The sequence below is a fragment of the Dreissena polymorpha genome, chromosome 6 (genome assembly GCF_020536995.1).
Source record: "Dreissena polymorpha isolate Duluth1 chromosome 6, UMN_Dpol_1.0, whole genome shotgun sequence".
Lineage (NCBI taxonomy): Eukaryota > Metazoa > Mollusca > Bivalvia > Myida > Dreissenidae > Dreissena > Dreissena polymorpha.
In genome coordinates, this window is record NC_068360.1 from 15,572,311 (window position 1) to 15,597,890 (window position 25,580).

General features: G+C 32.1%; 1 protein-coding gene across 1 annotated transcript; it reads left to right on the forward strand.

The window, feature by feature from the left end:
- The first annotated feature begins 2,893 nt into the window (after positions 1 to 2,893).
- On the forward strand, positions 2,894 to 14,561 carry LOC127834334 (uncharacterized). The gene is made up of 10 exons (XM_052360080.1): positions 2,894 to 3,079; positions 5,736 to 6,450; positions 6,797 to 6,817; positions 7,315 to 7,427; positions 8,370 to 8,437; positions 9,573 to 9,817; positions 10,635 to 10,754; positions 11,251 to 11,407; positions 11,792 to 12,135; positions 12,853 to 14,561. The coding sequence occupies exons 1-10, from the start codon at positions 2,894 to 2,896 to the stop codon at positions 13,233 to 13,235; spliced, it is 2,352 nt and encodes a 783-aa protein (XP_052216040.1). The 3' UTR covers positions 13,236 to 14,561.
- Positions 14,562 to 25,580: the final 11,019 nt, after the last annotated feature.

The window sequence follows — 25,580 nt, forward strand, 5'->3', positions numbered from 1 at the left end:
TATAAGCAAGAGTAATTCCCCTTCATGCCACCATGTGAACAATTTAATACCATTTAATTACAATGTTTTGTTGATCGTAGTGCATGAATTTTTATTATATAAGGCACGTATTTTCTGCAAAATGTTTGTAAATTATTATTAAATCAATAAAAAATATTTATTATTATAAGTATATAAAAGCTCTGAAGTAAGTTCATAACTTTGTCAATATTTATCAAAATGTGTAAATAAAGTTGCGTGTTTTGAAATATGGCATGTAGATCATCATAATTTAAAATCATTACCCCAATTGAATTACATACACATCATTAAACTAAGAAATTATATAAATTCCTTAAGGAAACTTTCATGGCACGATGTTCATGTAAAAAATTCATATCTATAATTATAATACATTTGTTTGAAACATTCTATGGTAACTGATTGTATTTTATCAAAATCTTCAAGGCGCTAAATTATTTGTCAACCTACACTCATATATATTCGTTTGTTTCTTGTCATATATAAATATATATTTAAATAAAAATGATCGATTATAATTCATCAACATAATCCATAAATAAGCAGGTCTATTGCAATGACAAATTTGTACTATTATGTTTTTACTATATCATCATATCTTAGTTCTTTCGTTCAATAAGTTATAATTATGTCTTTCTTCTTGTCACATAAAACATTTAAATGTCCCAAAAGCGGTATGTACTTTTGAATAAGAGCTTTTTAACCCATTTATGACTAGTGGACTCTCCCATCCTTCTAAATTGGATCAATTTATTTCAAAAATTAGGGATGTCTAGTATATTTATTTCTATATTTAGAATATTTCTAACATAACTTACTTTCAGCAATCAGCGCAGACCCAGATGAGACGCCGAATCGTGCGGCGTCTCATCTGGGTATACGCTATTAGCCAAGGCCTTTTTTCTAGACACCAGGCATAAATGGGTTAAACGTAGTTTGGTAACAAGGTTTCAGTAAGACGAATATGTAAAACTTCGTAATATAGATATACGTTTAGGTTACTTTTTATTTATTGGATGTGGTTAAATTTGCTAAATAAGTAGCTAAACTATACAATCGTGACTTAAACGAAGGAAATGGGAATCGCAAACTTAAGGTTTAATGTGCTTTGTCTATCCGCTTTAACAAGTCCACAAACATTTCGATAGCGAGAACACGTCAAAAAAATTTTTTTCCGCATGCGTAGACCTGCATTTACAGCAGCCTTTTTCGGTATGTGCAATCTTATTTCCATGTTGATCACTCAAGTCACTCGATATATATACACACGTTATTTTGCAAATCTTTAAAAGAAGGAAACTATTTTTTGACAGTGCTCCAATGTACTGAGTTGCATGAGTTGCATGTCTTACATTTGTATTCATATTGCATCTTTAATGATAAGTTACAATACTTTTTTGTTTATAGAAAGAGCAGTTAGCATAATGCTTGAATAATGAATACACAATATGATTTACACTATAAAATCAACTTGCCAAACACGAGATTTAGAAAAAATTTGAAAAATATGACCTTTTGAGATATTATAATAATAAGCTGTTTTTGGAATCTTTATTATAATTTTATTGAAAATTCCTTAAGTGTAGTTTGTACGTATGTTTTTGAACTACTTTGTTAAATTATAGAACAACATGAAAACAAATGTGTTGCTTTTCCTTTTTAATCATACCGTTTTCCATATCATTTAAAGTCGCAATTGAAATATAGTCATAAACAATTCAATATGTAAACTACATACCAAGAGCTCCACCAATGTGAAGCAAAAAAAAAACCTGCTTCGATGGTAACCAGTCTTTAATTCTATTTTTGTACAAATAAAATGGATTTTCTTATTAACAAACGATTGTTATGTGAAATATAAACAAGATGCAAAGGTCATTAACAAATCGCACATTTACCTTTTATTTATTCAAGTCATCATTTAAATTGTTTACAGGCATATACTACTCATAATAAACAAACTATGAGAAACAGAAATCTAAACCGTATTGCTACTTGAAAACATATATAAATAAATTCACAAATATATTAATTTGTACATAGTTACATGCTCATTGTTGCTGTTCTGAATAGCAAAATCTATTGTATAGATAAACGATGGCATCTACTTTGTCAAACATTATTATCTTAAATTGGTTTATATGGTAATAGCATTACAATATATAAAAATAACCATGTCTTAATGCATTTTATATGAATGAATAAAATTAATTAAAATAATAAAACTAATTAGATATGCGCCGGAAACAAGCTTTTACATCAGACATTTTTATCACAATTAGTTACAACTCCTCTCAGTAAATAATTATCCTCGAAATGAGTAGTAGCTACGCACTGCCCATATAATATACAAATCGATTTTTTTTAACTTCATTGCAAAGGTGGTGTAAATAGACAAACGTCACAGAGGAGAAAACGTGATAGATGTTGCTCGTATGAGTTGAATTTATGATGATGTATTCTTGGGAATGCTTTGATCAAAAGAAGATTTTGCTCATATTCTGTATATATTTTCTGTCCGAGGCATAGCTGTGTCGTGGTTTGTTAACTAGAAAGGTACATCGTGTGATTAATAAAAACCGGACGACTTGATGAGTGGATTAATGTGATATTACATTCATATAATACGGAGTTGCTACCATCCAAAACAAATATGGACTTTACGTTGAAAATTAATCGTTGCACTAATATATGAGATGGTATACACCATACATGTGACAATTAAAACATGACAAATGATTCAAACAGTTTCGTATACTTACATTTATGCGCAGTAAATTTTAAAGGACACACGCAATAAAATTCGAAAAGTCGGTTTATTGATGTTCTTTGCAAATGTGTTAAAAACATGTTCAAGTACATTTAAGTTATAATGAATGTCAACAAACCATTTAGTACATTCACGGACAGAGTGGCATCAGGACTAGATGACCATTCGAGGTCGTATTGCAACCGTCATTCAGGCTACATCAATGGATCTTACATCTCCTCACATCAGGCGTTGCATACCCGGTCCCGGTCTTGTCCGTCCGTACCAGAATTTAACGCTTTGCCAATGGTATAACTACTTTATTTATAGCACTGTTCTGGGCATATGATGTGGCGAAAGCTATTGCACTTAAAAAACGCCCATGATCTGAGAAAAAAAAATATCGTATGGCATAATGCACAAGATCTGAAAATAAATATAGTAAAGTATAGTGTTAAATATATTTTTATTTTATCGCATTGTATGGTGCAAATGATGAGCTAATATATCGTTGTATGCACAAGATATTTATTGTATTTTAAAGAGAAAAACATCTGACATATTTGACGTAATGTATAATTCAACAGATCTTGTTTTATGTATCGTATTGCGCTTAACTCGGACAGTATATATCGCAATGTTTAGCTCCGAAAGATCTGAAGCAAATACTTTTTATTGTTTAATTTCAAAGGATGGATACAAATTTAAGCGATTTTCAGAATATTGACTATTCTTTATATTTCTATTTTCATGTATGGTGATGATGTATCAGTAGAGCGTTGTATTCTCGACTCAACAACAATTGTTTCAGATTAAACAAAGTTACAAGTATTAAATTAACCAATGGAGTATTTATCTTACGCCGATATGCAAATAAGTATTATCAGTTTCGATGTTTTCATGTTATTCGTGATATTTTGATTGTAGATAAAATGTTCCTTTGACAGTTACATTTTTGATCATATTTAAAGTGCGTGTATGCTGTGTCATCAGTGAAACGGTTTTTATTAAAATCAGAACTGCAATTGTGAAAACCACAACGAAATACAACATGTTCAAGGCTTGGTTACTACCTTCGAACGGGCTTTATAATGTTTAAATGTAGCCGAACTTCTCATTTGCCAACATTTAAAAAAATATTACATTGACTATCGTAATAAATTAGATTTGCTCACGTGTTTTGTTGCTTGAACATGAATTTATTTTGACGTTTTGTCATGAATAAAATATCGTCTTAGAATGCTTTACAGCTAATTTTAAAGTTTTCTTAACTCATGTCAGTAATCGTCAATTGATTTAGAATTTTACTGTGGATGTTTCTTATTTGATAATGCCATGGGCGAAGTTTATCAGGCTACAGGTTCGACCTTGAAGTGTTCATATTGTTAGCAAATTAATTTCAATCTGAAATTTCTGAATTTCTAAACCTTGTTCTAGGTTTCAAGTGTAATTTATTGAAAGGCGTATCAGCAATCAGCATGTGTCAGAAGTCAATCTTATCTAAGTATACATTTGGAAACTTGAACGTACAAAGTCGTGCTAGCAATCACACAAACAACTACAACCGTAGACTGATCTTCGAAAAGAAACAAACATTAAGAGCAATCAAAACAATTCATCACGTATGTCGTTCGTTTAAGTGGGCTTTTGAGTTATTTCAATACAACTAATATAAGTACAATAATAACTATCAAATTAAAACCATAATCACTATCATATTTACGATGCTAACTTTCCTATAAGTACAAACAATAAATATCTTTTTAAGATAAATTATAACTTTCGTCAAGTACAATGCTTAATATATTGTTTTCGTTAAATAATATGAATCCTTTAAGTACTATAATGAATATCATTTTAGTAAAATACTGCCTATCCTATAACTACAATAATAAATATCAAAATTGTTTTAAAGAAGCATTCATTTAAATCTTATTTGAATGATATAACTGCCGCTTAGAGAAATTATATTATGCATCATTAAGTTATATCTGAAATTAAATAACAATACTATGACCTTTTAATAATTCTTAACATGCTTATCGCATTGTCTTATGTCATATCACCAGTCATAAATGTTAAAAGTTTATGACGAGCTAATAATTAACATGTGTTATCACGAACGCCCAGTGAACAGGGTGTTTGGCATCGTTGACATTCCACTTTTATTTCTGAACTGAATTGAAGAGAACCTCAAAACAGGAGTTGAATAATTTTAGCAGTATTCATATAAAAAAATAATTTTGCTAGATTTGCGCTGTATTTTATTATTGCTTCAAAGCTGAATATATAAAGTTGCATGATTTTATGCCTATTTAATTTGTCGTATTTGACAATAAAGTCGTGGAAATATGTCTTGATATAATTTAACAGAATCAATGGCCCGTAACTGTCAAGCCATTTCCCATTTCCGATGGAATTTTGATTTTTTATTTAAAGGTAAATGCTCAAGAATGGTTATACACGAATATGCAGACTGCAAAGCAATAACACAAACGGAAATTAAAAAATAATACATAGGAACAGAGAAACTCTCGAAACACAGTGAATATTGTTAACCATTCGGTGAGCCTGTGAGTGTACGTATGAGTATTAATAAACCAACGACGATAAGTAAAAAGTTGTATGGCTGATGTTTAGAAATAGTTCAAATATGTTGTCATATACCAATTAATGTCATGGCGAAAGTTTTATTATTTTTGAAGCATAGCATTGTGCCTTAAAATTAGGCATATAGTCAATGATTTAAGTGTAATCATTCGTCATAACCTTTTAAAACATTTCCGGAAAACTGGTAGTGGTTTATTACTATCTGACTCACAAAACCACTGATATAATGAACATAACGCTATCATTGTGCATTTCATATAAAACATGTGTTATTAAGCCCACGTATGTTAACTACAGATTCAAGATTTTTTTTCTCAAATGTAACTCATGACTCAATTTGTGTTTTTCCATACAGCATTCTCTACACACTTCCGCCTCCTATGGTGATTTCGACGCCAAATCAAGTACCGTGTCGGGAAGCTCCTACATGCGAGGCAACCGCAGTGACCACTCGCTTCCGCTCAGTGAGCAAGACCGGAAGCGGAAACGACGGCCAAGAGAAGATGACGCGCCCACTTCATCAGGTTATAATTCTTACAGTGAAATGTCGGAGTTTGCAAACACATCTCGTTCAAGCAAACAGAGGAAGAGTACTAACTCATTAACGTTGAACGATAAACACCACTCGGACATTGATGATGACAAATACTTAAAAATTCCTAGAAATTCTTCGTCAGGGCGTTTAGATGATTCAAATCATCTCAGAGTTCCGAAGCAGTCTAAAACCAGTTTACACTCTCGTTCAGACTCTAAACTCAGCATGAGCGGCAGTGAACCATCGACGAAAGTGTCTAGCAGTGGAGTTAGGAAGAAAAAAACGGACAAAAGCAGCCCACACAAATGTTCTCACAACGAGAAAATTAGCACACCGACCATTGGGAACGTGTCAGTGACAGTAAATAACAATGTGAACTATGATCCAAATGATCCATTTTCTTTTATACAACCGGTTGAGATTCCGTTCTATGCGAAGGTCAGAAAATGTCTAGGACCACTTGCAGCTGTTTTGTTAGTGGTAGTATTAGCTGGTGCTCTTGGAGCTGCTATTTACTTCGCTTCAGCTCTCAAAGGTATGTGCTTTCTTTTTCTAACATGGCATTCAATTGCAATCTTAACAAATACTCAATTTGTATTAATGGTTAACTATTATGTTTCGCTTAGTGTTGTTTATATTGTCCTATATGGTTTGTTTAACTGTTCACTTAATAGTTGCCTGACACAATTAAGCGTACCATTTCCATAATATTCAGTCTCAAAATGTTTGCATGTTTAATGTTCAATGTTTGTGTATTACAAACGAGCTTGATGGTTAACTACTTCTGCTTTATAATTTGACAACTGTCATGTGTCGATGGAAATTAGTGATAACTTAGCATTTAAGATTTTAATTAATTGGTTTCAATGTTTTCATTTCAGAAACACAAGAGAAACAAATAGGTGAGCGTTTGGATACTTACAAATATCAAAGTAATTTTATGCTAATGGTTGTCTAGACCATACAATACAGTTTTGATTGATCGTAATTAAATTAGAATGGTAATGTTTATTTGATGTGCTTTAATTAATAAGGTCTAAAATTACTTATTTGATTTTGATCAATATTGATTACCTTTTAACAGATCTGACACGACAAGTGAATATTCACAAGTATACGTAATTATCCAAGTTATAGAACATTACAAATGCCGTTGGCAAACAAAACACAGTGATACAAATTGTCTCCGCATTTATTTTAAGACACTCAACCACAATTATATGTTCTTAATTTAAATTAAAGTATATTATAGGCACCTGGAGATCGTGTTTTATTTATCAATTGGTATAGAAATCTTCGTTTCACACCCAAAGCCCTCACTTACAGATGCGAAAACATGATCTTGCTATGGATAACACTTTGATAATTGTATTCGTGTATATCATTCATCATTTTACAGATATTCTTCGCGCTAACCTAGCGGTGAGAATTAGAACTATAGACAGTATTGAGAATATTGACGACCTCTCAGGCAGTCAACTTAGGGACCTCTCTATGGATCACTGTACTCAGGTATATTACATGTGTTCCATCCTGTATATTTATAATTACGTTGTTCAACAATCTCAGCTGTGTATATATTAGTAAATAGTTTTATGATAAATAAGAGAAATACATAACGTTTTTAGCTGATATGCATTTCAAGTATGTTTACACACATTTATGTCAATGCAATAATTGCTAGAAAGTTTTATCCTTTTGAGCTGTATTTAAGTTATAGCAATATGGTCTGTTTACCAACGCACACCTTTCCTGTACGAGTTCTATGCGATTAAGCTCACTCGGAATTTTCGAAAAGTTCAAAAATTCTACTATATATGTATACAATTTACCCAATTTTTGTGATAGTTAAATACAGTGCGCACAAGCACAAAATAGTTTTCATGTTGTACTCGAAAGAGTTTTTCAATATATATTAAGTTACTAATTTATTCACTTCTGAAGCAAGAGACTTGTTGTCTATCTTACGAAATGTCGGAGAATATGGGTTAAATCAAGCGGCTCTAACGGATGCCAGTAACTGTCCTACTTTGATTAAAGATTGGGTAAGAATGGTAATAGAAAAACGTTAATTAGGAAACCTCACACACATATTATTGAACCTGTAGTCACTCAAATATTTACAAAAGGAAGAGTTAACCTAAGTAGCAATTAATTGAAAATGTCAGATCAAAATGTCTTTCCGAAATCCCAGCTTTGTATGCTTAAAATGTATTTAATAATTCAAGTAAAATGATAGTAATAATCTTGTTTTTTTATAAAAGGCATTATAATGTGTTCAGAAAACTGTGGAGTTTAAGATTAGGACCAACAATGTTTCCTCGAGTGCTCTTTAAATACAGGCTAAGAATAATAACCATGGTCTCCCCGGATATGGTTTGCAGCTTCACTGATAGAAATGATAATGTATTTGTGATGATCATTGCCTATTAATCTAAGCAATTTTCTTTGCAGATGGACCGATTTTACGCCGCGAGTTCATTTCGAAACACTTACAGAGGTTGCGAAGTGGTCTCCATTAAGTGAGTAACAAACACATGTTCATTAGTAAAGCTTTACATCTGATTGTGATGTATTTCGTTTTTTTGTTGTAATGTTCATGAACTTGCTTTTACTTACTCCAGACTCCTTTAATATGCCATTTCGGTTTAAAGTTTTATATTGAGGTGTTTGTAGCATTTATACAGTTTTGGTAACACGTTTAATAATTTGCAATTTTAAAATGAAAGTTATAAAGATGTCCCTACATTTTCCGTTCAAGAGAATACTGATTCGTATGTGATGTTAATTGAAGTGACGATAATTATTAATAAATCGCTAACGTAGTAATATTTAAATTATGATTTAAATAGCTAAATGCGGTTAGTTTGAAAATTCACCGGAAATGTCATTTATTAACCGCAAGCGCACATTAATGGTCTGATAACAATACATCCCATATGTGAAAATGAATAATTCTTTACATGCAAAACTGAATGTAATTAATGACATTGTACTTTGAACATACGGATTTATTTTGTGTATAATAGTATAAAATCTTAAACTTATCCCAAATCAGTAATTTATAAAATAACTGACAATTGAACTGGTTATATAATGTTTAATTCATTATTAAAAAATACGTGTTTACCTGGCGCAATCTGTTATAACAATCGCATTGCCAAGAACAGTCATGCCTCAACCCACTCATTTGTACTCTTACGTTTGTTTAAAAATGTCATCGTTCTATAGTTTTATTACAACAATGAAACAAAATGTCCTGCGTCATTTTCATTTGTATTGCAGTTTGGGCAATCGAAAACATAGGGCAATAGGCCGTTTGAGCAATCGAAAACATAGGGCAATAGGCCGTTTGGGCAATCGAAAACATAGGGCAATAGGCCGTCCAAACTTCACTACATTACAGCAAATATTTGCAACTTTGATGAGTTTTTTAAATGAGTTGCATATTCTTAATATCTGTGATATCTTTTGTTTGTTTTTGAAACCTATTGTATTTAAAATAAAATATGTTAAGTGTAACGAACATGGTTGAACACTCAACCTGTTACAAACAAGATACGTTATGGTTTGTATTGAAATGTTAATGATCTGTCGGGTCATTTGATAACATTATGACTATTCCAACTCATAACATGTATATTTTGACATTTACAGGAACCACTCTATAAACTTCACCTTGTTTTTTGCCGAGAAAGAGGCAACCACCACTCAAATCATCGGCGTGATAGAAACATCCGCAGATAAAAAACCCGATGCCAAACCTGAGCTTACTGTGGTTGGTAAATTATCTCTGGAACTGAACAACGCGGAGATAACAATGGATCGTCGTATGGAACCAGAGACGTTTGATAAGAAAACAGGAATTATTGTCATCACGACGACGACGTTAAAACCAGCAGGTGAGCTTAACCCTTTGCATGCTGGGAAATGTGTCGTCTGCTAAATGTCATCTGCTGAATTTCTAGAATTAGCAGTTTTTCGATTTTTTTTCAAAGAATACTATAAGAATATCAAACAGTTTAGATCCTGATGAGACGCCACGTTTTGAGGCGTCTCATCTGGATCCAAACTGTTTTCAAATGCCTTCAAAATTCGGTTCCAGCACTAAAAGAGTTAAATAAATTTCGGTGGTATTGTATCGTGAAGTAGGTAAACACGAAACTTTTTGTCAACTCCTTCAGAAGATATTATCTCATTTCATCAATGTTGTGAACCGTATTTCTGCCATTTTAAAACCATGTATTAGTGGTCAAAACTGTATAGCTCTGGGGAAAACGTTTTTTTGTATAAGCTTACTATTTATTAGGTAGTTTTTGTTAATTCTGTGATGGACTCTATTTGTATATAGTACATGATGGTGTTAAACAACATGCCCTATTCTGAAGTGATTTCAACATGATAAATAATAGTAGGCTTTGAAGCATTCACATTACACTTCTAGCAGCCTTAATCTCCATAGAACAGACGTAAAATGTTCTAAGAAAATTGTTGGCTGTTTCGTTGAATGCTTGTTTTTGTTTATTACAAATTTAACCTTAATAAACTATATCTGATGAGAAAATATGGATCAGTTTGATATTGTTACACACTCAATAAAGTGCAAAACATAAGATTTTTGTTTTAAATGTAAATTGGCAAAAATGCATACATTTAAATTAAAAATGCTTGTGCATTCACGCCTACTCGGGAATGACGCATGGCGCTCGTGCTTTTTAGATAAGGCAGAAACCACCACACCTCAACCTACTGCTCAGGCCTCTCCCGTTGCTCCGCCTATTGGGGTGTCGACGCCCGCTTCAGCAGGCATACTGAAACCTCAGCCATCTGATTTACGAGGTAAATGGTGTATAATGTGGCATATCATTGAATTTACAACATTAACATTCACTCATTAACCTTTAAAACTAATTCTAGCAGAATACAATCAAATATAATGCGTTTTTTTTATTTTAATCTAATATGTGTCTTACGTTCTTGTTCATTGTTTTCGAAATTTTTGATACATGTTTAAGGTTTCTTTAATGGCTAATTTATTTTTCGTTTGTAAGTTGTCGGATAAAATATACTGCACATATATTGTTGTTGTTCAATACATCCTATAATAACAACCAGATACTATCCTAACATATCTCAACGGTATTGCCGACATTTTTCAAACTCAAGACGACGATCTGTCCACCGCGTGGGGCACTTATCTCGACAAATGTGTAATCATTGTACAGAAATACAGTCTTTAAACGATGTTTTAGTTACAAACATTTACAAATACGGTATCGAAAAAAGTGGAACGGCGCTTTTAATTATGATCATATTATTTTTTCTATTTTTCTAGTCTATTCGTGGGATCCGTGCGCAAGCTTTAATGGGTCATACTTCCCGCATCCTACGGAGTGCGACCAATTCTTTCAGTGCTCAAACGGTGCTTCTATTCTACAGAACTGCACGGCGGGTCTGCTGTACCACTGGAATAAAACCACGTGCGTCAGCAGGTAATACTTTATATTATATTCAACTATGAAATTGAAAGAGTGTATCGGGCGCAAAACCGAGCAATGTTTGGTTTAGATATTTTATTTATCATTGTTAAAGAAAGGAGTTACCAGACCTTATTGGTAGATACAATTGACAATGTGATTTAAAAATTACAAAATATTCGATGAATGTGTATTGCAAATGTGTCTGTAAACGAGGTCAAATATATGTCTTTGCTAATTCTGTCGTCAATTCCAAGATGTATTGACATGAAAAAACAACAATAAATAACATAGTATTATTTCGACCGTTAATGTTTGTATTATTAGATACTAACTCTGTTGCAAATTATCATGTTATTGGCAACGAATTTTCAACCTCATTCATGAATTTTCTAAAAGGTTCATGCTAGGCGTAAGCGAGCAATGCCCGGATGCCAAAAGAGCCCCGCCAAAACCCATGCCGACAACACCTTCTACAACTACGTCAACAACACCTTCCACAACCACGTCAACAACAATGCCACAAAGACCAACAAAACAAATCACAAAAACGACGACCAATACTCTAGCTACTACAAAAACAACCAATAAGCCCGCTATGACCGTTAACTTCTTCACTGGGCCGAGTACAATGGATCCGTTCCTTGCGGATTTTTTAGATCACAATGCAGAAACCACACATGGACCAAATGCGAATGCTCTTATTTTGACAGCAATTGCTGCACTGTCACTGCATAGACCAAGTAAGTTCCAGATTTTTAAGAATTACATATTATGATACTTCAACTAGTTCTGTTTCTTCTCCTACAACGGCAGAGCGTTCAGCGCTATGATATTCTATTAATTGCTCATGGTCCGATGATTATTCATAGTCGGTCATGGACTAAGGTGTTCAGTTGATCCTCTCATTTGCCGTTATCGTTTTCAGGAAAAATGCCGTGTGTTAAATTGTGCTAATTATTTTACGGAGTATCTATCGTTTTTTCTAAAAGCAAAAACAAGCGGTGCTGGACAATAATCAACTGCTTATTGATTTTTCTGGAGTTTTATTATTTCTATATTAGCAAAAAGTCGAGCGAGTGAACACAATGTTTTATTGTTCTTATAACACTATGATGCGTTTTGAGCAGAAACTTTATAGATAGACAAATTTATTTTTAATTTCCCCATTTTCCTTCGTAAAAGAGAGTCAATATCAATCGCTTCATGAACTATATGAGTATATACGTCAATTTTCCTTACATAATGTTCCAAACGTGTTCTTAATACATATATTTTAAACCTATGTTCATTTGAAAGCAAGTTTTAGTATATGTGGGCATGTCCTTTAGCAAATAACTTTAAGATATCACCGACAAATACGGACTCTAACAATAACAAGTATCATTATCAACAAAAAAATCAGCAGCTGTACTTTATGTCGTTTTAATTATCAATAATATTTAAAATGCTTTTTTCAGAGTATTCCAAGACGCCATGTAGCGGAAATGACGTGCAACTATATCCATATCCTGATGATTGTGCCAAGTTCATACAATGTGTAAACAAAAAACCACAAATACGCAATTGCTCACATGGACTTGTCTTTGACTCAGCAATTAATGCGTGTATTATCCCTCCAAACAAAGAATTGCTTTGCCCAGATATTAAACCATGTTCGACGACAAAGGAAGGTTACTTTAGTCATCCTTTTGACTGCACGAAGTTCATACAGTGTGATCGCAACAAAGAGATCGTCCGATCGTGCCCTCCTGGATTTTATTGGGACGAGGAGATCAACGCTTGTTTAACACAAAAACCAAAACGGAAATGTTATAGTAACCTACCACAATCAACGATTTAATATAATTTTGTTGGATGTAATTGTTCTTAAATAACTACAAAATGCGCTACTATTATAACATGTGGGTGTTGTGTTAGTATTGATATCTTATTTCGTTTTATTCAATACTGTTCATCATCAAATCGTTGATATCAATAATAACGTATGCGACTTTAAATATTATTATTAACCAAATAGGCTGCCATGACGTAGTGGATATGATGTCCGCATAGGGAGGTGACGGTATCGATTCCCACTGTCGGGGTATTATTAAGATCTCCCCCATATACACCAAGTACTCGTTCTAGTCCTAGGAAACGGACCTGAGAGCGTTTCAAATAAACCTTAGGCAATCAATCGCGCTCAAATGATAAAGTTTATAGTAACCTTATTGATCGGTTTTAAACGGATTGCATAGCACTCTTGATAGCAATGTAAATCTAACTACAGTTACTTAAAGTACAATAATAGCTTGAGTTATGCATAATTTACGTTGAATCTGTTCTTTTACAAGCATAATTTATGTCGTTAAGTATATGTTTTTGTGTTTTTATTGACCTTTAGCTTGCCAACTGATTCCTTGATGCATTGTTATTGTGCTATTAATCACCAGTTGAATATTTATTACGTATCGAAATCGAACTATGGGTCTATGAGCTTTCGATATTTCCATTACAGTATGTATTGTGTTATTTAGTTACAAATGTTTTGCGAGTAATAGGACTGTTTTAAAATTTGCTTGAGGACATTCTCAGCAACAAATATACATGTAGTAGAATACATTATTTATTTAGATCATCCCTGCTTAAATATAATTGCTAATATATTTACTTTTACATCAGCTACATCAGTATAAATCTAAATCCATTTCATTGTCGTTGGAATTATCATTCAAACGTTATTCATATTTGCGAACATTCAGTATAAGAGTAGCATATCGCCTCATTGGTGCAAAACGGTACCATGTAACATTGAAATAAAAAGTTATATGGTACCTTTTTGCATCACTTGGGCGATATCAAACATGTTTTAAAAATTAAACGACTGATACAGCGAACATAATTAAGTTTAGCTAATCTGTTAAAATATTTTGAACTGAGGTAGCGTGTAATTGGTCATTGCTAACAGCAAGTGTTTATCATCATTTTCGATGCTAGAATTTAAATACACATTTTATGTTCGCATTTGACTCCATTCTGTCTAATTGCAAGCCGCTTGTATTTTTGCAGATATGTTACATTGCATATCAACATAAGTAAATTGTCGTTTTCGATAAATGCAAGTTATTATTTTAAATCGAATTCAAACTCTTAACTAGTTAAAGAGGCGTTGACACTTTGTATCTATGTGCAGCATTCACTTTGCTTTATATTTATAGTCATATCATATATTATAATTGTTTTTAAAGTTGCTGTTATGCTGTTTTGAATATGTGTAATGTTTAAAATATGTGTTCTGTTCAAAATATGAGGTAATAAAATATATTTATGATTGAAACGAAGACATTTATAAAAATATGCTGCATTGGATTATCATTTAATAAAATCACTGCACAACATTTTGAGAATACAGACAACAATATACAAACTAAAATATCATAATTATTAAGATAATGGTATTAATTTAAACAATGTTCGAGTATAATATCCATAGCACAATAACAAAGTGTCCATATCGGCGTATATGTGATAATGTAAAGATATGAACACCAACATCAACAACGAATTGTTCTGAATCATTAATTGAAATGAAATGTTTTTGATACCATGCCAGTGGAACAAAGCATTATACTTGGTGTTAAGCATTCACTTATGTATGGTACTTATTACGTAATATACAAATCTTTTATTTCTGGAAAACTCTTTTATCAACCATTTTAACCCGACCACCATTGACTTAATTATAAATCATTCTTTATTGAGCTTCGTAAACAAACGATTTTATGTGACAAAAATATGCGCCCTATTTAATAACTTTATTGACGCATCAACCGCAAAATTACTTAAGCAATCGTTCCTAATGAAATAAAACATGTCGTATTTAATGATAGATCTACCAGTGTGTTACATTTTATTATCTTATTATTACAACCAAATGAGAAAATTAAATGTTTGAAGATTGTGTGATAGGTTTGCATATTGAGAGTAGTATTATAGAATAAGGAATGCGGAAACCGGTCTGCTTCATGTATTCAGCAGCATGTGCATCTACAGAGGACACAGGATATTAAAGTTCAAATTTATCATGGGTCATTGGGGTTTAGTTGAACAATACACCAATACATATTTTCAAAAATATTTTCTTGACATAAACAATTGCTACGATTCGCTAGTCTTTTATTTAAAAAGTACGCTACCAATTGCCCGTTCAATATTTTTACTTTATACGAATACATACACTTGTTTAAAGCTGGTGTCAGCGCCATGAAACAATCAAGTCAATAAGTTTGGTTAAGACAGGTCGAAAGCATGCACAATGGCACACATTGGTACAATCATCATTACCTAAAAATGACGGTATTGACAAATATGTTTAAATCGCTCAACATACGCAAATAAACAAACAAATATCAATCAATATAAGAAATAACAAGCAATACTGCGTAAGAAAAACTTTTTAAATTATAATTTTATGTTAAAATAAAGTTTGTTTCGTTCTGCTAAATAAACAGTTAATGCAAATGTGTATACAAACATTTGATGAGTTTCAATGTCATATGATTCTTAATTGACGACACATATTTAAGAATAAAACAGCATTTAAAATATGATCAAAATTCTTTTTTGTTCTGAAAAGAAGTTTATTGCAATCACAGGCATTTAACATACACATACAAAGATAATCAAATATTTCGACATGTAAGCACGTTCTCAGCATATAAGATGTGAAAAACCGTCTCATTTAAGTTGTCGATTCGTTCTCCAATGCATTGGTTATAAACTTTTTCGATGTGCGTCATAGATTATTGATAATGTTTAACGAGCTTCCGACTATCGTCATTACTGGGCGTTGCATTAAATGATTATACTTTAAACACTACCACAATAAAGGTAAACGTACTTAAATGGCGTTAAAATATAAAGTTTCTTACATAAATTCCTATATATAAGAAAAACACTCAAATGAAGATTGTCGAATGTGTGAGTACACTTTGTTTAAAGGCTGTTTGATATGGACTATTGACGTCTTTCTTTTTATTTTTTTTCGGTTCCAGATTGATCAAATTCAGCTTTTGCAAAACCTCTTATTAACGAAATACGTTGACAAAAATATGAACACGTAATTTTAAAATAGCGATTTAGTTTAACTTGCACCGGATTGTATATGATTATTTAAGAAAGAAAGACAACTTCGCGTATTGTCTTTTTTCTGTAAAAAAAACACAACAAAATTGACGTTTCGAGACGAATACATAAAAAAACGCCGACTATCACTCTTACAATTTAATTCCTACGAATAAAACGTACGTAGATTTGTTTATTAAACGGTACATAACATTTGAAAATGAACGGTATTTCCTTATAATACCAACAAATTAAAAGTTACGCAAACAAAGATATACATCTTATTATTGAAGCTGCATTATATTTAAAAAAAGCTGGCCTACATGGTAGGGTGGGGCATGCGTCTCTGGGTGCTGACTGTGTTTAAGTGTGGTTAGTTGGAACTGACTTCCAACATAGAAGTTGCTTTTCTTAAAGGAGCATTGAGTATTTTTATTCGGTAAGCCACTTTACATTTATATTTCTTTAAAACATATACGCACTTTTTGCTCTACGGTGTTTGTGCTTCCTTCGATTTTTTGTTCAAGATCGAAGACGTCGGAAAAGATTTAATTCGGAACTTGCGCGCTGTGGGGTTTTCCGATTTCTGACCGCGCGCGGGAGGTACAAATATCGTATTTAATACAGTAATGACAAGTAACGTCGATATCTAATTTGCTTCCCATTCAGTAGTTGATAACAAGTATTTAAACGACAGTAGTGTGTCTTTGAGGAAATGTCAAAATTCAAGTCTTTTTTTTTATTACTATTACTATTATTATTAATATTTACACATAACTCTAACACTAATATACATGTATGCCATACGTTTAATACAGGACTAAAGTCTAAATACACTGTTCAGATGTACAGCCGCCGATACGAATGGGTAGCTAACATCCTTAAAAGACATAAATACAGACTTTGTCAGCTGTATGGTAATGAAGAAACCTATTCAAACGGTTTGACATATGCAGTATTTCTTCTGAAAAACAATATGCATGTTCTTGCTTTTTCGGCATGCTTTTTAAATATAGCAAATACAAGTAATGTATGGTAAAGCTCCTAAGTGATGTGCCTTTACTTTTAAGATCTAAGTCTTTAGCGAAAATTTTCTTTACTTTTCAGATCAGATTAAAAAATAGAGCTATATCAATAGACATATAAATATCCAACTGATATGGGACGATATTTAGTTCTAGTACTTCGAATGGACGGAGGATAGTAAGGTTTTTGTTTTTTTTGGTACTTGTCTATATGATTTTAAATATATTTGAATAGTATGATATATATATACGCTGGAGTCAATGTCTTAGTAGTTTCGTTTACAAACTTCAATTTAAACTGTATGCCCAGGCCTACGCACAGTATATGCAATGACATAGTTACGTGACCGAAGCTGTTTACATGTACCTGAAGCTTTATATCATGTTACATATTATTCGTACCAATTAAACACGATTGAGATTAGTTCATGTAAAAAAAATGATTAAATCATGGTATTTTTATCAACTATAACGAGCGTTTGAGCAGAAAAAGTGGTGTTAACTTTTCAGCGATAAGAGAAATTATTGATTCACTCTCTTTTAAAATATGCTAGTCAGCTTTTGTTTGTACAGTATGACACAAGTCACGAATATTCTTTCCCGACGTGGTTTTATCTCTTAAAATAAATTAATGCCCAAATATAGCGGTTTTACTGCTCTTTCAGGACAATTTTTAAGAGCATTTTGTGACCTGAATTTAAATGATTAATATATCATTCATGTGTAAAAGATTTTACACAAAATACCTATCTATTTTTAACAAAGTTTAGGCGTGTACATCAATATGGCAATTGTTTAGCATGTTTTGTGGTATAATATACGTTTTGTCTTAAGCACGTTACTATAATTATATAATTATAGTGAGGTTGTCCAAAAATCTACCGACTAGCTGTATCAATGCAACTTTTCTTCTAGAGAAAGTGTTTGGGTAGGAGATTATAAACGAAATGGTAATTGTTTATTAGTCTTTTTTTATCACATTGTAATGAATTTAAGGTAATTTGTCGACTAGTCGATCTTATTTTAATATTAAAATTTGTTAAACCACTCTTTGTTCTCTGTAAACATTTTAAATTGTTTAGGGACTAAAATACATGATAAAAAATAATTTTGGAAATAATTCTTGATGAATTGGGCAACCTATATGAATTTACATAGAAAAATAAAATAGAAGTATATTTGTACCACTTCTATTTAAACTTTATCATGAATTGCATATGCACAAATGTTTCTATCCACTACTAATTCACGTTTTGCAACAATATATATTATACACCGAATACAGAAATTGTTTAAAAGAAGGTCGTCGAAATGATCCATATCTAAATGGCATACAATAATAAGAATCGCTGTGGCAAAACGCGTTTAATTGAAGTATATTCAACAAGACTATTGTCAAGCAATATATTCCCCTACCGACCCCATCATTGTCAGAAATTCCAGATGTTTTATATATATATATATATATATATATATATATATATATATATATATTTGTTGCCATAGCAAACAATCTTTTTTATTTAGGAACAAAATGAAATGACGTGCATAATGTCCATATTACCATCCATCCATGTTTCAAGTTTCATGAAAAAAAAATAAGAACTTTAAAAGTTTTTGCAGGATAAGAAAACCACCATTTTCAGCAGTATTTCTAGTCTATTTGTTGCCATAGTAACCAGAATTTTTGACTTCGGAACGAAATGAAATGACGTGCATAATGTCCATATTGCCATCTATCCATGTTTCTAGTTACATGAAAAAATATTAAGAACTTTAAAAGTTATCGCAGGATCCAGAAAAACAACCATTTTCAGCAGTATTTCTAGTCTATTTGTTGCCATACCAACCAGAATTTTTGATGTAAGAACGAAATGAAATGACGTGCATAACGTCCATATTGCCATCTATCCATGTTCCAAGTTTCATGAAAATATATTTAGAAGTTTAAAAGTTATCGCAGGATCCAGAACAGTGTGACGGACGGACGGAGACAAAACCATAAGTCCTCTCCGGTGAAACCGGCAGGGGACTAATGAACAGTTAATGTTTTAGATTTCAATTAACACGCTATCAACTGATATAAGATCGCGTTCGGTATTTCGCATTTCGTCATGTACAAGTATTCCGAATCGAAATAATGGTCGCATTTTTTGTCTCATCTACCTTGTAATAGTATCGAACCGTCTTTACTCCGTTTGGTTTTTCTTATCACTGATAGTGAACGTGTGTCATTGTTTTGTGATTGAGCTGGCGTGGAATTCAGATGTTATTTTGTATTTTAACATGGTTGTGTTTTCGTATGCCTTTCGCCCTCAAGAGCGACACGCTCTTAGTAACGCTTTCTTTTTGTTCCATTTTTAACCGAGGTATCCTAAACGTCTATAAATAACGTATTGATACCTTGAAAAGTATTCCATACTTTATAATAGGAACCAATGCTACTTCGAGGAGGCGTTTAGGACAGGATGTTTTGAAATTTCAAGGATTATTCTTCAGGCCGAGTAGATTTTATATGTGTTTTCAACATATGTCGCATTATTAAAAAAATCGGGCAATGTAGTACGATTCAGCGTAGATTAATTCATCCACAAACGTATAGAAACAATCACAAACTATTTAGTAACGTTGAGACCTTGGAAACAAATCGATGTTTTTTGCATGTGTGAGAAGAAAATGTCCACAATATTAATAGGCTTATGACATAAAACGCTTGCGATAAACATATAACAGTTTATTCATGCACAAACACAAAGAGTTCTTGCAGATCTAATACATGATATTGTATTTTTCCAAAAAAAGATGTAGCCAATGCCAAGGGTGGGAAGAGGGCGCTAAGGACTGGATGTGGGGCCAATAAACGATATATGAATCATCACATGACATTTGTTAGATTATTTTCTTTCTTATATTTATTTTTATTTTTCAACGTGTATACATAACACCAAATCTATACAGAAGATGTACACATTCTATAAAAAACAAGATGAAAATATGTAAATATATAGGTAACCAACCCAATTAATATGTCAGCAAAACATTAAACATATTGAACGCTATAAACCCATTATAATAATAATATAATAATACTTAATTAATACCATAACACAATTCTCAAGATTGTCAAAATATTTTTTCTACAACAAATGTGCTTATACATAAAGATAATTCACGAAATAATCAAATGATTTAACTTCTTCTTGAAACGATGAGATTTATCCCCTAATCCAAATGCTTTATTCGATAAAAGCAAAGGCGTACTAATCTTAATTAGGCTACAATATGTCGTTTGTCCCCATTAACATCTCCAAAAAATTAGAATAGCTCTGTCTTTAATCGTTAACTTTAATCTACTCAAGTTACATTCCAGTTTTACATTATATTCAATGCCCGAAATCTTCACACTGTTTTATCAACACACGTTTCTTTATAATTAAGTAGACTGTTTCTCCATAATCGTGTAGACTTAACTTAGTCGATTATATTTCACTATCATCGAATTAAAAAACCTGGAATCACATATAAAAAGCACAATCGGCAACGAAAATTACAACAGCTGAAGTTATGTTATTGGCGCCACCTCCTCTCATTAAGGCCACCTCCTTGGCATCGGCTCCATCTCTTTTAGAAAGATACAAAATTATCTATTAACTCGAGTTCGACAAAATGCCAATGTTTTGTGCATGCAACAACTTGTACATGTTAAAAGCAATGGTTTTATGTCGTTTGCCATTTCGTTGGTCGAAAATTAGCTCTCACACAGGCAAAATACATCGATTTTCTTTCAAAAACTCAATGACACAACCTATAAAGGTCTCCACGTTTCCAACTGGTTGTGAATGTATGTTTTGGACATTTGCAAATAAATTAATCTTCACTACATCGACAGAGTTTTAAAATAATGCGAAATATGTTGGAAAAAAAACACATAAAACTTACTCGACATTTACAATTATCCGTGAATTTTAAAAACAGCCTGTCCTTAGCGCCACCTCGGAAGAAGCATTGGCTATGTATTAATGAATCGCAAAAAGAGGTGGCACCGGTGATTAACGGTCGTGCGTTTTAGGCATATCTAAACAGAAGTATGTTCATACGTGTAAAAATCGCATGTAAAAATCACTGTGTAAATAATACCGTCAAATGTCGTATCATGCATACCATATTAAAGTTTAAAGAAAATATGAAAAAACAGCAAATCAATAATTTTTCCCCTTCGAGCTTATGACTTAAAACTAATAAGTTCATCATTTATATCATACCGAATCAACGGAAGAAGAGCACAAAAATGTTAACTCTTTATCTCTTGTGACAAAAATTGTTTTCAATACATTTGTATCAATGAGGACATAATTCACGACAGTTATTTCGTGTAATACTTTCTATCATGGGTATGAGCTGTGTGTGTTATTTGAAAGTCAGGCCCACAATGTTCTTTAACTTTAGGCCAGAGTCAGTTCCAGAAAGAAGATCGGGGGGGGGGGGGGGGGGTAAACCACCATATTTCGGCAATAAGAAAATATAAGAGATAAAAACGCGTCGGAAAAATGAAAACAAAAACGTGATTTTTCACTGCACACATGCCCAAAAACTGTTTATTCTAAGAAAAAAAGAAATTCGTGAATCCAAAATCTCGAAGTTCATGTGATTAAACAACATATTTATTGACGTAGTCGATAACTTTTATATTCAGAGGTCAAAGATCTTGTAACAAACAAACCGATTCGAGTACAAACACACCAGAGCCGAATGGGCGTGTTCATTTTAAAGAAATATAAATAACCGAGTCAAAATACACGATATTCGACATGACGAAATTATGGAAGTCAGTTTCAGCTTTTCTCACACAATCACAGTCAGCTCCCTTAACGGCTCCACATCATAGTTATGTACTGAGGAAATTGACGCTTTTGTACTTGGCCTAATTATGTTCATGACATGTAGAACTACATTTGAAATTATACATTTAATACCTAGTTAATTGACAAAAGAAACAATTATTAATCATTAAAAATAGTGGTGTCAGTGGTTTGTTAGAGTGGAATAACGTAGTATGCTAAGATTGTTACAAATAAAAGTATTGTTTGACATTTACTTATCTTGTCATTTATTTACGAGATTATACAGTGTTTCTACATTTTTACACGAGGAAATACTCGCAACTTTAGAAGGAACATCACGATTATGAAGTTAATGTTTTTATTGTTAATGGTTTATTTTTGTTATTTACCGATATTTTAGTGTTTATTAGTCTTTCGTCCATTATCCCATGGAGAAGGAAATGCACCTTCATCACACTTTTGGACATTAAATTGTACACCTGTTTGTCAAATTTCATAAACATGTGGAATGGTATTTATCTCTTAAATAAGAAACAAGGGTGTTAGTATTTTGAAAAGGCACGAGTAATCATGGATGAAAATAAATAATTTGAAAAACCATAGTATGATTATGTTCTTTAATGCAGCGTTATTACGGTAGATACCGGTATAAAAATAGACTTTTAAGAACAGTATTGCAATAAGAATACCTTTAACAGGAAGTAATTAAATTGCAAGTATTAAATTTAAAAAAAACTAATTTTTTTCACTTAAGTTCTAAGTAAATATAAATAAAACAAATTATTTAACATTATTGCACATGAACAAGGAGCATATAAACACCTTTGGTACACACTAGGACGTTTTTGGTTCACTTAACAACACTTGTCCACTGTAGTTAACTATTATTCTACTACTACTACTAAAAGATGCTTGATTCAAAAGTTCCAGTTAGACGAGTATAGTAAACGTCATAATACGGACAAAAGACCGCAAAGCGGGCGTTGACCGTTCATACATATGGAAATTTAGACAAAATAAAAATAATATGCATAGAGATGCATCTAAAAAAATGTGTCACGCGACATTTATTTTCGCGATGCAACTATCTCCCTTGAATACTTATCTGTCCATGTTCTGCCTCCGTTTGTTTCGTTGCGAATTTATTTGATCCGGTTAATTCAATATCTTAATGTTATTATTGTCCATACAAATCAATAAATACAACTGTTTAAAAAAAGGATTCGCTGAATTCATAAACATCGGCGATGATTTCGAGCTTTCAATTTTTTAAGGGGAGGTAACCACTGCGCATACAGTGTCCAGTGTTTACTTGTCAGAATTCGTGACGCATTTTCCATTCGCTTCCAGACAGCAGTTTTTACGTGTGATCATGAGCAATATTCTGGTAAGTTGTGGTTCTTATTCATCAGAAACACATTTATTAACAAAATGTAACGATATTCCGATGTAACTTTTTAGTTTTTAAACTTATTGTAAGCGTATTTACACCTCGTCTGATCGCACTTTGCAGATATCCCGAAAGGTTACATATCACTATATTTGAGGCCTACAACCACAAAATCATATGCCATTGAATTTTCGTACCAAAATCTTTCGTAACAAATCTCCCAGATTCGAAATCAAAAACAAAACCAAGATATTTATAAATTGTCTGCATCATTTATCAAATTTTAAGATATTTGATGGTTTTCCGTTTGTAGAAGCTGTTCTGCCAATGCAAGAGCTGGGCATCACACAAGCCATTCTATCGAGCAAAGCTGACTGTTTTTGTTTCCAGAAATCAATAAAGGAGGGATTCCTGAACTATTGAAGTTTCCAAGCTAGTGCATGAATGTTAACACACAGTTATTAACTGAGGTGATGGTTGTGTTGGTTTGCTTGGATGGAACATGTGTGTAGTTGTATAGAACTTTTAAAAGTCTATATATGTCTATCTATAAAAAAAATCAGCTATGGCATTATAAGATCAGATGTGCAAACATTGTCAAATGGTTGTTAAATTAACAATTTGAAGGCAATTATGCTGAAGAAATCTGAAGGTACCCACTCAAGTTAAGTATGTACATCGACAAGTGTCTGCCAATAAATGTCCAACTAGTAATACAAAACTTACCACAAGTATGTAAAAGCACTATGTACCTGTTGTGATCATTTTAAATAAGTGTAATTCTAAACAGTAGGAAATAGCTTGTTAAGTTAATACATAATGCCAGTAAATATGATTTCCTGTCTATTGTGTAATTAATAAATTGGTTGTAACTTGTTGTTCCATGATAAATGTGTTATGCACTAGTAAAAAAACGTTATTGTAAATTTGTAAAAGGTAATACAATGTTACTTGTTTGATTCCACAGTTTTTCAAAAGATAACATCACTTTGTAATTTCATATACGTAAATATTCTTGTAAGTTGATGACAAATGTTTTAGTATTACTTAATTATTGTGTAACTATTATTTTAATTGCAAATAAATGATGTGACGTGTTTTGTATCTCCACACAATACCACACATTTTTTATTTATGCACTAAATACATTTATATATATACTAAAATCATTTACATGCTTCTTGCGGCTTAGCCAAGAAAGACAATGACTGACATTAAAATAAGCTCATATGATTACTGATTATCTGTGTTTTTATTGTATGTGTTATTTGAATGTTTAAATAAAAATATATGGATGATATAACATTATGCTTATTGGCATTCAAATTGTAACTATACAGCTACAAACTAAGTGTATGAATTTAGACTGTGATTTATGAATTGCTACAAAATGGCTAAAATTTTAATGGCAAAGCAAGTTAAACTATTTGACAATAAATTGCGAAAAAATAGAACCCTGCAAGATACCTGTATTTATGAAATATTTTAATTGCAAAACAAGTATGTAGTCATTTTCTTTTATACCTAGTGATAAAATATGACATTTCTGCAGTGATATAACAGCAGTGAAAAGAACAAATTGTTACTTTTACCGTTGGAAAGAACACATTTTCGGAACTCCTTTTTCTATTTTTGATTATCATAAATAATTATATATATTTTTTATGATCACGAGTTAATTCAAATCGTCAGTCCTCCGAATCCAACACATTTTCTTTTTAATTGATGCTTTTTCACCGTTTATTTACATTGCAAAAGAGTTTAAGTGGAAAATTTTGCTGGTGTAATGACGTCATTTACTCACACTAATTACGTCATTTTGTGTT